Source organism: Protopterus annectens, chromosome 7.part1 (genome assembly GCF_019279795.1).
Source record: "Protopterus annectens isolate FY-2018-M chromosome 7.part1, PAN1.0, whole genome shotgun sequence".
Lineage (NCBI taxonomy): Eukaryota > Metazoa > Chordata > Ceratodontiformes > Protopteridae > Protopterus > Protopterus annectens.
The window spans coordinates 480483471-480497910 of record NC_056740.1 but is presented as its reverse complement, the minus strand read 5'-3'; the positions used below and the strand labels follow the sequence as shown (position 1 = coordinate 480497910).

The 14440-nt window shown below is 43.0% G+C and overlaps 1 protein-coding gene across 1 annotated transcript in view; it reads left to right on the top strand.

Moving 5' to 3' along the window:
* LOC122807832 (RNA-binding protein 5-like) overlaps positions 1-14440 on the top strand; it is a 1001232-nt gene that overhangs the window by 186527 nt on the left and 800265 nt on the right. The window contains exon 6 of the mRNA XM_044078931.1: positions 10425-10508. Coding sequence (XP_043934866.1) covers positions 10425-10508 — 84 coding nt within the window. The remainder of the gene's footprint in view (positions 1-10424; positions 10509-14440) is intronic.

Genomic DNA, 14440 nt, shown 5'->3' with positions numbered 1-14440 from the left:
TTAGCCATCCGACTACCGGGATTATGAAAAAACGCAAGGATAAAGACAGGCCGCCGAGGTCCAAAATTGCCAACGACGCTTCTAAGCCAGTTGCCAGTTCGCTGGTACTCTGGCACTTTCGCAGCCCCTGATACCCGCTACTTCTGATTCGCAGGCCTCTACTGAGACCCATTCGGAGTCCGGTGTGCCGCGAGATGCTTCAACTATGGAACCTGCGGATGTCTCTACCTTGGATAGGTCCGGAGCCGCTGTGCAGGCACTGGCATCTGAGGGTGTATTCAGGCCTACGGACTTGCGTATTCAACTGATGCCTCCTTCTTTTAGGCCTAAATCTCGAGCCATGCCTAAAAAACGATGCTCAGGTCTCTATGCCTAAAAAACAAATAAGAATGGCTGAAGATCTTATAACTTTAATCAGGGGAAGCCAGCCTCCCCCTTCTAAGAGACCTAGGACTGAAGTTATTTATGAATCTTCTGACCAGGATTCTGATTCTTCTGATGATCTGGATTTGCCCTTATCTACTTATGAGGATTGTGATGCAGAGGACTCTATTCAGTCTGCTTCCCCTCCAGAGGATTTTTCTTTTGGTGAAACCTTACATACTCTGAGAGCATTTCCACCGGGAAAGCCAGGATTTTTCTGATTCAAAAAAGAGGCTTAGGGACTTCCTACTCCTGTCTCCGCATAGGCCTTTAGCTATTCCTCCTGTACTAGACATTGTTGATGCCTTTTCAGAATCTAGTTTGGCCCCTGATTCTTTGCTCCTGCCTCCTGAAAACCTGACAGATGTTGCAAGGTTCCTGATTCACACAAGTTCCTTTTTAAAAATCCTGTTGCGGATTCAGAGACTATTTCACAGGGACCCAAGGGCATTAAGGCTTCTACTGCTAAAAATCCTACTCCTTCTGATAGACTCCAGGGCACTGGGTAGATGGGGTGGTAAGAAGGTTTGCACTTCTGCAACTTTTGCCATTAGGGCTTTAAACTGCCAGTTTTCATATGTTAAAGTATCAACAACATGTTATTGGATTGTTTAAACAGAAAATGATTCCTGACTGTGCGGAAAATAAAGAATTACAGGATTTAATACATTCTGCTGAACAGGTTGGAAAACATACTTTGCAATGTGGATTTGATTCTTTAGAGGCCTCTTTCAGGGCTGCAGTTTCTGGTTCTGTGCTGAGAAGGCATGCTTGGCTTAAGGAGCAGTCTTTACCTGATCACGTTAAAGCTAAATTGTTGGATGCTCCCTTAAATCAGGACCGCCTGTTTGGCAACAAGGCTGAGGAAGTTCTTAAGATGGAAGATGAAGCTAAATCTATGCAAACTGTTAAAGATTTCTTACAAGTTCAGCCTCCTAGATTTAGTAGGCACTGGCCCTCTAAGAACTGGTCCTTTCCAGCCTCTTCAAGGTCTTCTCAAGCCAAACCCAGATATAGCAGAAACCCCAGGTTTCAGTCCCAGGGGACACACAAGACTAAGCAGTGGGGGATGTCAGTACCCAAGTCAGGGAGTAGCAAGACCCCCTATGGAAAACAGTCTCAGTGACTTGCTTCTAAAACTTCCAAGCACTTTCCCAACTGAATGCTCCTTTAGGCGGAAAGATTGGTCTGCAGGCCAAAAACTGGGAACTCATTACCCAGGACAAATGGGTTTTTAAATAGTGTCCCAAGGATACAGATTTTACTTCCACACCTTACCAACACCAAGCGGGTGGCCAGATCTACCCCCAAATCAGTGGGCAGAGGCCCAAAATCAAGTATTCTCTCTCTCAATTATGGGGGCTATTCAGTTGGTACCAGAAGAGGAAAAGGGACAAGGGTTCTATTCGAGACTTTTCCTGGTACCCAGAAAAGGCAATACATGGCATCCTATCCTGGACCTTTCTACTCTTAAATCCCTTTCTGGTTAATCCAAAATTCAAGATGCTGACTTTTCACCAGCTGCTTCCTATGCTAGGCAAAGATGCATGGTTGGCAACACTAGATTTTAAAAGAAGCATACCTGCACACCCCTATCAGGGAGTCTTGCAGAAGATACCTGTGCTTCAAAGCAGGCTATATGCACTGTCGGTTCTCTGCATTGCCCTTTGGCTTATCTACTGTGCCCATGGTATTCACAAAGTGCCTAGCTCCAGTCATTGCATTCTGCAGGCAAAGAAATATTCAAATATACCCATATGTGGACGATTGTCTAATTCAGGCAGAAAGCCAGGGCATACGTTTGAATCATTTGGCCTTTGTTCAGAGGGTACTGACGTGTCTGGGGTACACCATAAGCGAAAAGAAATCACACCTGGTACCCTGTCAACAAATTATATTCCTGGGAGCAAGCTTGAATACAACTTCCCAGATGGCTTTCCTCACGCCAGAGAAATGGATTCATTTGACAACCTACTTCAAACAAGTGGCCACAAAAACCCAGTTATCTGCAAGGCAAATACTGCAAGCCTTGGGGTTCATGGCCTTCTGCATTCTTCTAATTCCATATGCAAGGCTGTATGAGGAACTGGAAAGGTATCTCAAAAGCCTGTGGTCTCAACATTCACAGGATCTAGAAACAATGATTCCTAACCTTGCCTACACCTAGAGTTCCTTTGGTGGTCAGAGGCCTGCCACCAAAACGGGACTGCCATTCTCACTACCCCCTGCCGCCCAAACCTCAACAGATGCATCAGACTATGCATGGGGGGCCCACCTGGCAGGGAAGTGCATTCAGGGCAAATGGAACCCAAGTCAAATGCACATACATATCAATCAAAAAGAAATGTTAGCTGTGCAGAATGCTCTGACAGCCTTCAAGGACCACATTCTTCCAGGACAATTAATGGTAGAGAGACAACACCACTGTTATGTGGTACAGAAACCGGGGGGTGGGGGGGTACACATTCTTACCCCCTCTGCAGACTAGCCATGGCATTGTGGAACACGGGCCTGAGCTATCAAGTACATTTACAAGCTCAATTCCTGCCAGGAAAACTAAATACTCTAGCAGAAGAACTAAGCAGAAACCTCATGGACCCACACGAGAGGAAACTGGAACCAAGGATTTTCAACATGTTGACAAGCAAATAGGGGAGCCCAGATATAGATCGGTTTGCCTCTTCCCCAAAACCATGAGTTGGACAAATTCTGCACAAGGACTCCCCACAAACAAGCTTGGAAAGTGGATGCTCTGTCCTTCAGTTGGAAAAATATCAGTTTATGCCTTTCCTCCTCTGACTCTGCTCTCCAAAGTACTACTAAAGATCAAACGACAAACCAAGGACGATTTTGATTGCACCAGACTGGCCACGCCAACACTGGTACCCTCTCTTGCGCAGTGTATCACTGTGGTCTCCATGGTACCTGACTCAGGACTCCTACTCTATTGTCTCAGCAGGAGAACCAAATTCTGCACCCTCAACCTCAAACATTGAATCTAGCAGCCTGGCTAATTACATAATTTCTCCTTTACCATCCCACAGTAAACCAGTAATGGATATCATTTTAGAGGCAAGGAGGCCTAGTACCAGAAAGTCTTACACTGAAAAATGGAAAAGATTCTGTGCCTGGAACCAAGCTTGGGATGAGCACAACAGTGCCCAATTTACCTCAGATTTTACAATACTTAACTGAGATGCTTCCTAAGGACCAGTCTGTCTCCTCCATCAAAATTCACGCCTCAGCCATCTCTGCTCATTATAACACAGAACGACCCCTCTTCTCTCATCCATTGCTTAAGCAGTTCCTCAGAGGGGCCAAAAATCTACAACCACCCAGGAGAGCTCCAGTTCCAGCCTGGGACCTCAACTTTGTATTGGAAAATCTCACCCTTCCTCCTTTCGAGCCAGCTGCCACTGCAGACTTAAAATTCTTTTCTTGGAAAACAGCTTTCCTTTTAGCGATCACTTCAGCAAGAAGGGTATCTGAATTACAGGCCATCATGGCAGTGGAGCCTTTCATCATCTTTCATGCGGACAGGGTGTCCCTCGGGACCAATCCCTCCTTCATGCCCAGGGTGGTATCCAGTGTGGCCCTTAATCAGTCCATACATTTGCCAACCTTCTTTCCTAAGCCACAGAACAAAGGGGAATGGATTCTGCACTCCCTAGATGTGCACAGACAACTTAGATTTTACTTGGACAGAGCTAAACCTCAAAGGAAATCTGATCAACTGCTGGTGGCGTTTGCTGCAGGGGCAGCGGGGAAGGCTATTTCAAAGCAAACCATTTCCAAATGGATAGGCCATTGCAGTCATTTCTGCTACAAATACCATGGAAACCCGGTCCCACAGGGGATCAGACCCCATTGTACCAGGGCTGCATTTACCTCTGCAGCCTTTCTCAGAGGTGTCCCTACCAGGGACATCCTAGAAGCTGCTACCTGGAGATCTGTACATACTTTCACCAAGCATTGTCATCTGCAAATTTTCTCTAAATCCAGAGCTGGCTTTGCCACTGCAGTCTTGCAGGGCCTTTTAAATTCCTCCTCCCATACTTCGCTTTGGAATCTACCCAAAAGTGATGACTGCAACAGTGAAACACGGAGAACATAGTACAGTTGTGTACAAATGTAGATGTTGGAGTGTATTCACTGTTGCAGTCATCGTTACCCTCCCTCCAGCCCCCTTTTTTTTTTTTTTTTTTTTTTTTTTGGATATACCTCTCCTTTGCAGTCTTCTAAAGCTTTTTGGTGTGTTTGCTTTTTTGTTGGAGGTATAACCTTGTATATTTATAGATTTAATTGCTTCCCATTAAGGGGGCACCTGACACCTTGGGCAAGAAAAACTGATATAATGGCATCGGCTGCATGTTTTATGCCCCTGACGTCATGGAAGAAGGGACAGCAACCAACGCAGGAGCTAAGACTTTGTTAATCAGGCCGACTGATGGGCTACTGCAAGCGATAACCCAAAAGTGATGACCGCAACAATGAGTACACTCTAACATTACATTTATGGTAAGTGTACACAACTGTACTGTATGTCTGTGTTTGTCTCTCTCTCTGGTTGCTAGCTACTGTTTGGACCTGCTTGGAAGTCTCATTGTTCTTTGCTGACCTTGATTTAAACCCGTTTGTGCTTCCTTCCCCCATTTAGGCATGTTACTTTGATTTCTTTCTGCCAATCTCTAAAGTGTCATCTATTTAAGAGGGTCTAGTTGCATCTAGCTCAGGGTTTTAAGTGTAAATATGTTGAGTTTAACTGTATTTGTTTTCTTTAAATTTGCTCTTATTGTATTTTAATTTTGATTTATGTTTTAAGTGCTTGATCAGACATCAAGAACTTTTTCATGGGTAGTCTAGGAACAGGCTCTCTGAGACTTGTTTGAATTACTCAGCGGGTAGATGGGGACTGTGCTGAAGTTGAGTGACAGCTTACAGCCTTTAGCTGTTACAGTAAGCTGCCAGGTGATCTTTCTAGCTTGCACTATAAGCCCAGCCGCCATCTAAAAGAACCTTATTTCCACTTCATGCTTGCATTTTGTTTATTTTTGTTTTTATCGAGTGCAGTAGTTGGACCAGTTAGTAAACTGTGAGCTGTGCCCTTTGATTTTGTCCTTGCTACATTGCAAGACCCTGCTGTTGAGTCAGCACTGTGTGTGTGCTATTCCATTGTGTCAGTCTTGTCTTCTATCACTTTTCCACAAGGTATGTCTTGAACTGTATCTTGAGGCAGCCCCTCCCCTTTTGGAAGTTCTTGACCAGTGATTTGGAGGTACTAGTTTTCATTGCACCCCCTTCACAGAGTGAAGTCACTTCACTTTTGAAATTAAATCAACAGCTTGGGCCAAGAGGTTTGGCCACACACAAAACTCAACCCTTGTATTCCCTGGCCTTGGATATTCTTCACTTTGGTTTCATCTTTATAGCCGTGAAAATCGCAAACTGAAGAGTAGATGAGACACCATTGGGAGGAGTCTTGACGTTTGCCTTGAGTATGTCTCACTTGAGATAGCGTAGGCACAAGTCTTTCTAAATATATGTTGAATGTAGTGCATCAGTTCCCCTGGGATACTTGTAATGTTGTAGCATATCCAAGGCCACATTGTCTTATGGCATCATTGGCCTTCACATCTACAGAACAGATGTAAACAGCTGTGGTGCAACACCCAACTCCTCCATTACATGCAAGTACAAAGGTTAGATTTACTGTTAATGGATTGCTCCACTGAATCCGTAACTGTACTGTTTGCATTGGGTATCATTCCCAGCACCGTAGTGAACGTCTTCCTTGGCGGCACACTGTTCTGTCCTTTTTGAGAATTGGAACCACCACTCAGTTTTGCAATCCTCTGGTACTGCCCTTGCCTTACAAGCAGTCTTGAAAAAAGCATGTTGTCTGAACAGTATCTAAACCATGCCCAGCTTCTTCAGCCTTTACGGTGAGATCTTTTGCACTTCCATAACCCTGCTTGAAGGAAACACAGTATTGCATGCTGAAGTGAACTTAGTTCTACCGAGCTTTATTGGGACTGTTCTCTTCATGGGAGGTAATGTCAGCAGGGTTTGTGGTATCGTAATAATCAATGCTGTGGCCTATTAAATTTTGCTTTAATATTTTGCTTTTATCTGTGGGAGAACAGTTTGTTGTGAGCACCTTGAGGCTTTAATATGGTACTTACCCTTCTAATTCTGAGTGTTGCAGAAGCACAAGAAGCCTGGGAACAAAGCTCTCTGGAATAGCAAGAGAGTCAGATATGGAAAGAAAATAGGCAAGGAACATTGGAGCCATAATGACTGTATTGGCTGTGTTAAAGCTTATAAGAACTTTAGACCCAGTGAGGTGTTGCCTTATCCACTCACTTTTTTTCAGTGGGATCCTTTCTGGTGCTGACCCCTTCACTGTCAAATCATTACAGTTATTTGTGAGCAGTTGTCCAGGCCTCTGTGTGTAACACCAGATAAGAGTCCAAGCGTAGTTGTATTTTACTGTGTTACTCTCTCTTGATTAGACTATAATGCCTGAGATATTCATTAGATGTCCTTACACCACTGGCAGTCTGCTAATGGATGTAGTGTTTTCTTGATGCGTTTTGCTTTACTTCATTGCTTTTGTGTGTCTTTGTACTTTATTTTTTGGGGTTTAAAGCATTTTTTGCACATGGGGTGGTCTGTTTTATTTATTTATTTTGAAATGTCTTCTACAGAAAGAGTTTAAAGCCGGAGTGTTTGGAAATGCGACATACATAGAGCTTTTGCTTTTTTTTCCTTGATATTTCCCTGAGGTATCAGTTATCACAAAACTAAAAGGATGTGGCCACAAGCGAAATGGTTGTCTTTAAAAGGCTTTTAATTTTTCAGTGGTGCAAAACCAAATTGAAGCCATTCCTTTACCTTTTGAAAATGTCAGGAGTAGGTTTATTAGCTTAGAGTTAGCAAATGGAAGGCTGTATTGTTAGTTGTACACCTGTAAATCAAAATGTTAAAATGAGCACTCGAGCCTTTGTCATAGTTGCTCTTAGTCTTAGTCTTTTTCTTGTGGTATAGCAGTATAGAATTAACATGCATGGTCAGTGCTGACTGGTTAGATGTGTGGCTTCTCTGAATTTGTTAGTGTTTCAGACCTATTTCCTAGTGTGTAAACTGTTGATAAAATGCAGGAGTTTTGTGTTTTTAGAAATGCTGTACGATATCGTGTAACTGACAAACACTTAGCTTGCAGTAGTATCTCATTGTTGGACTGTTTGTTTCTGCTCACAATCGATTCTTTCCTTCTGTATATTGGGATCCTAAGTCCTAACTTGTTAAACTAATATTTCTTTTAAAGTGGTGTCAGCAAAGCCTCTGCACTGTAGTAGTGTCTTGCTGGATATTTGTGTTTGTTTTTATTGCCTGCTGTTATAAAAAACGTGGTTCAAAGCATTTTAAAATATTGCCATTTTGAAACTGAAGTTACTTTTTGCTTTGTCTTTGGAAAAGTATTGATACATATCCAAATATAAGCTATTTCCTTATTTAGTATGAGTGCTTGTTTTTGAGGCACTTCTTTGCACTTTCTGCTTTACACCCAGGGGGCGTTGTCCGAAGTATTTTCATCTGTGTATTGGCTTGTCTGTAGACTGGATATTCAAGCATTGAACATTTGTGATTGTGGTAGACTGTATTCTGTAATTGTTTTTAATTACCTAGTTGATATGTACTTGCTGGAGCTTTTTTCCCCAGGCCTGTATTGAAAAAGGGTATTACTGCATATACCCATTAAGGATTTCCCAATTGACAAATGTTAATTTCTAAGATAACCTATAGTTAAGAAATGAGAAAGTGAATAGCTAAGACAAATCTTCAAATGAGGCAGCAAAAGAATTTGATACAAGAGTTGCAGCTAATATGTTTGAGTAGGGTATTAATGTACACTGAGCTTCTCAAAGTAAGGTTGGGTTATGCTGTCATTAACAAAAGTAGTAAGATTGCGTCTGAAAGATAAGACCAGCATTTGTGGTACTGTACTGATCCTTCATTGTGTAGTCATTCTGGGCTAACATTAGCTGCTTCTGATTTGGCTCACTTGTCTTAATGTAGCATTCCTTTTGATGGTAAAACTTTTGCAGGTGCCAAATTAAGCATAGTAGAGGAAACTCTGACATTAGTCCAAAAGAACTGCAGAAAAAATATGGTGATGGAGACCTGGGGCTCTTCTCTTTACTGACTCTGTGAACTGGGATCAGTTGTCTTTAATGACTCTGTGTAGAGGGAGACTTGTGCAGTGTTGTCAGGAGATGTGTGACAAGTTAACTCTCATTTCTCTTATCCTTCCAGGTCTCCAGTAGATTTTTTTTTTTTTTTTTTTTTAACTACCTCAGATTTTTGTGGGGGTGGGGCACTCATTTGGCCTTTGAAGAATCACATGATAACCCCTAAAATTGTCAAGTTGACTACACAACTGTCCTTACTCGTATTGCCTTTTTTGTTTGAGAGGCTTCATCACAGGCTGCCAGTTACTAGATTTGGTCACTTGCCACTTGTGAATGCTGTTAAGTACCATCAAAAGAAAGATGGCTTGAACAGGCATAGTAGGGTTAATGGACTAGGCCAAGACCCTACTCTCCAGAGGGTTTGTAAAGCCTGCCAACCTTTTTTACAAAAAGTCAAAGGCTTGTGAGTCACACTTTTCCCTTGGTCTAAAGGGGATTGGGAAATGACTTCAGCAGATCACTTTTAATTCCAAGCTCTTGCTGTTGAGTCTCCAAATCATTATTTCCATGCTTGCATAGAGAGCCTCTGGGTGAGTTTTTGGACATGAGAGATGTCTTGATATATGTTGCATGTCTGGATTCATCTTAAATGTCCTTTTGGTTTGCTGTATGTAGATATTACTGCCAATACAAAGTGGTTTCCTTCTTAAATCTTAACCCTTCGTCTTCAGGACCATGTTTTGTTTTGATTATTGGAAGAGTCTTTGTTACTGTGTGACAGTTACTTTTTTATTTTAAAGGGTAGTTCTTTTCTTGTATGAATGTCTATGAAGTGTCTGATATTCCTGGTTTAGTTGCTTTAAATTCCAGACTGCAGTACTTGTTAAATGATAGATTATCCTGTTCTCGAGTAGTAGTTGTATTTAAACAGTCTTCTTTCAGTTGCTCCCGTTTAGGGGTCGCCACAGCAGATCAACTGTTTCCATTTCTTCTAAACCCTGTGGAAAGTGAAATTTTGTACTGTATTGCTAGGTAGTCTATTGCTGCTTGGATCACAACAGGATCGGCAAGGCATGTAAAATAGAGCCTTATCAAGAGAGAAATTATGAGTGGAATACTTTGGGGGTTGTTCAGACCTCTTCATATTACCATAGCCTTTCAGCTACGATTGCAGGCGAGAGAGAGGCAAATGTTATGGTTCTTTTGGGGAAAGTAGCCTGGTTAGTCTTAATTGTGGCCTTTTTAAAACCTTGTGGTGCAAGCAAGAGAGTAGCTGTTTTGTTAGCATAGTCTATTTTTCTTGAAGTTGGAATGTTAATTTTTTTGACATGCTTAAGGAAATGTGCATTCTTCTGTTGTGTAAGCTGCAATAAATCATTAAATATAGGACACCTTTTGGTATTGGTGGTATGGAATGGCTTGCACTTTGGTATTGTTAGATGTTTTAACTTGCGTATTCTGTATTACCCAAAAGCCACATCCTCTTTGTTTTGTTACCCTGTAAAAGTTACATATTTCAAGCCCTGTACTTACTGCACAAGGTTTGCAAGTACTTGGAGGTGGTAAACTAGGATGTTTTGGTTACACTAGTTGGCAGGTTCTGCAACACTCCCTGCACCTCTCCTTGCCTTTGCCCATTCAGACCTTTTCAAGATGATGGGCTAATTGTAGGTGCCAGTGGTTAATCCTCCACACCTTCCCCAGTCAGTTAGTGCATTTAGGAGCACTTTATTCCTCCGAAGAGTGCTCTGCCGTGGGAAAATTCACTTTGCCATAGAATGGGAATAATTGGCTTTATTCTTCTTCCAGAAACGATTGATTGTTCAAGGAAAAACTGTTCAGATGCACTACAGTAATCCTAGGCCTAAGTATGAAGATTGGCTGTGTAGTAAGGTAAGCATTTGAAGCAGTATCTCATTTTGTTTTTTTGTTTTTGTTCTCTAGAAACAAGATTGTTTAAAAAAAGTCTTAAAATATTTGTATATTTACCTTGTTCTCCTTGTCACACTCCTCTTAGTATGCTCCTCTGGATTCCATTTTTTACCATCTGTTTGAGCACTGTATTGCATGAATCTGTATTGCACTATAAGGATGACTTTATTAGTCTGCCACCCATGTCCACTCATAAGTTCATAGGTATTAGTAGGCTGTCTGTATTAGAGGATCTCTAGAATATTATCCATTCCCTTGAAGTTTTAGCAAGTGTGTTTCTAGTTCGAGTAATCCAGAGATGGACAATCTTTACATTCTGCCTAGATCCATCAGGGGCAAGGGTCCTAAACCCAGGCTGAACTTGCAGTTACCCATCCATTCATCCTGATTGTTTGGCTAGTGTAAGAGAAGTATTTGCTTTATGTGGAGACCAAGACTTTAACAAAGCAGTGGTATTCTCTTGGAGACATAAAGCAGTGGTATTCTCTTTGAGACATCTAGCCCTCCCAACTTGTTCTTTTTATGTCTGAAAAAAGACTTGGATCTCTTGAGCAGGTATTTATGCTCCTCACAGGACTTGCAAATGTGCAGTAGGCCTCACAGGATAGGGTGTGTTGTGGCTTTGTGCCTGATGTAAGGATGGCTCCTCAGCTTGTATGACACAGAAGAGGGCAAGGCTTTGAGTCTATTTTGCATAGGTTTTATGGTTTTGGTCCTTTATTTTCTTAGTTGTGGGCCTTCAGGTTCTCACATATTTGGACTGATGCATGACAAAGGGGGCATTATACTCAGATTTGTTTGTTGGTGCGGAATGATTATATGTCCTTCTATTGTCGTGTTGCAGTATTCTTATTGGGGATCCTCTGCCTCAGGTAACCCGAACGTCTGCTCCTATACAAAAGCTTTCAGCCTGGTTGCTGTTGGTGCATGGGACATCACATGTAGGGCCTTAAACCAGTGACCTTAAATGTGACGTCTGCACGCACAGACCTCAGAACTTTTCTGCTGCAGTCGAACCTCAGATTGCATCACTCCTCTTTAACAAGATGTCCAAAACTAAGTACCCTGTTGGGGATTTCTTACTTGTATTTCTTGCATGAGCTTGGTTTGCTGTTTTTTTTTTTTTTTTTTACATTAGTCCACCAAGAAAGGTAAATGCCGATGTGGGTGTCAAATTCTGCATAAGGACACCTATGACCATTGCATCTTTTGTCTAGGCCGGGAACACTACCGTACCTCCTGAGTCATCTGCCAATCCTTCGTCCCTAAAACTCTTAGAAACTGTTGGCTGCCCTTAACCTGTACTTAGAAAATCAAAGGCTTAAGAAGCTAGCCCTTAGGATGAATCTGGAATTGGCCGAACCGATAGAACCACCAAAGAAAAAAGCTAAAGTTGTGCAGCCTACCACCACTGCCACTGCCTCCACGTCTGGTGTCTCACACCTTCCCTCTATTCCCCAGAAAGAAGAGACCCTCTCCTCTAGCTCAGAGGAGTCTGTCTGTTCTTCACAAATGCCCCCCCCCCCCAGAGTATTATTCTTCAGATGAGGATTCTGTTGAAGTAGCTTCCCCTCCAGAGGTCATAACATTTGATGAAACCATCACTAAGATGAAAGAATACTTCAAATGGGATACTTCCCAAATGACAAACTCATAAAAGACACTGGGTTGTTGCAGGTTGAATCACCCCATGCTCCAGTGATCCCTCCATACCTTGACTCATTTGCTTTCTGCTCTAAGAACCCTGACTCTCAAGCCACTTGCCCCAGAGACAAGACCATTTCTATAAAGTGCCTGATGACCAGAAAATCTTAGTAACCCCCCCCCCCCCCTTGGCGGACCCTGCTATTATAGCTGTGGCCCCAAATAAATGGTCTCTGTTGCTCCCTTTCTCATCTCTATCTTCAGATAAAGGCAGTAAAATTATGGATAGGCTGAAAAAGAAGACTCAGCATCTCCTCCACCCTGGCCTTCAGAGCTATTAACTACTAAACGTGTTAAAATATGCATTGGACTTGGTATCCCAAGCCTGTACACTTCTGAACTCCCTTCCTGACTCCCCTAACAAAGCTGAAGTAGCATCTAAGTTATCCCTGTAATCCCAGGTGGCCAGGCACTTCATCAGATGCAGTTATGCAGCAGAGGCCCAGCTGCAACTGCATCAGTTCTGCATAGGTACTCCTGGCTTAGGCTCCAACCACTGCCAGAAGATTTTAAGTCCAAGATCCTAGACGCTCTTCTTGATAATAACCTTCTGTTTGGAAAACAGTCTGCAGAGCTTTTTAAAAATCTACAGGGGAAGAGCAAAAAACTGCAGGATATTAAACGCCTGCTGGTCTCTCCCATACCCAGGTACTATAGAAATTATCCTAAGACATCTGTGTCAGAAGAGCCCCTTGTACAACCACCCCTTCCTCTAGCAGGCATAGGAAAGGGACTAGGAGGCAGCCTTCTTTAAGGACTACCTCTTCTCACCCAGCCCAAAGACGGTCCTTTTCAGGACAGAAATAATGGCGACAATGAGGGACTTCCTTGCCCACCTCCCCCTGTCTTCCAGTCACACTGTATGCCCCTTTGGAAAGAAATCACCACAGACCACTGGGTGCTGGCAATAGTGGAAAACTGATATTTCCTATCCTGGAAGGAAAGACCCACCCCACAGGGCATTCCTTTCCCACCCAAAAATCAGCTTCACCTAATTCCCCACATTATCCAGGATCAGGATCTACGGACACAAGGCACCATAGAATCCATCCCATTAGGACAAGAATGGAAAGGTTTTTACTGCAGACTTTCCTAGTTGCAAAGGAGGATGGAGTATGAAGACCATTCCTGGATGTATACGTTCTAAATCTTTCTAAAAGTCTCCTCATTCAGAATGCTGTCCCTGCAGACCCTGCTTTCCACTATTGCCACCATAAGCATTCATCACTACTTTGGACCTGAAGGAGGCTTACTTCCACATCCCCAAACACCTAATCAACAAATACTTACGCTTTGCTGGGCCTTACTCTCATTTTCAATTTACTGCCTTGCCCTTTGGTTTGTCCACTACACCAAGGGTTTTCACCAAATGCCTAGCTCCCAACATAGCCTTCTGTAGGGCCAAGGGCATACAGATCTATCCCTACCTAGACGATATTTTGATTCTAGCAGAAAAAGAAGAGACCCTCAAAAATCTTCTCCAGTTTTCTATGTCCCTGCATCAGAGACTAGGTTTCACACTGAAACTCCCAAAGTCATCCCTTTTCACCGAACAAGGCAAGGTCTTCCTGGGGTGTAAGATTTGGACAGACCTAATGAGGGCATTTTTACCCCAGGGCAAAGTAATCTCCCTGACTAGCCATTTCCAAGACTACCTCCAGACAGACCAGCTGTCAGCAAGACAATTTATGCATCTCCTGGGTCGTATGGCAGCCACCATCCCTGTGCTTCCCCTAACCATGATGCACACGAGGAAGCTAAAAGTGGTATTTAAAGAAAGTATGGTCACAGCACAGCCATCCTTTAGACTTTCAAATACCCTTCCTACCTTGTCTACAAACAGAGCTAAGGTGGTGGATACAAGCTCAAAGGAATCCAGGACTACCCCTCCTGCCACCCACACCAGCTCAATTTATGCACACAGATGCATTGGATCTGGGCTGGGAGCTACCATGAAAGGGACTCTAGGTTCAAGCAGTTGACAGGCATCCCTACTAAGGAAACATATCTATGTCAGGGAAGTGACTGCGATTCATTTAACCCTGAAGGCTTTTCTCCCTATCCTTCAGCCAGGTCCTCTGCTAATCTTCACAGACAACACCACTTCCATGTGGTACATCAACAAACAGGAGGAGACCAGGTCCTACCTCCTATGCCGGCTGACAATGGAAATTTGGGAATTAGACTCC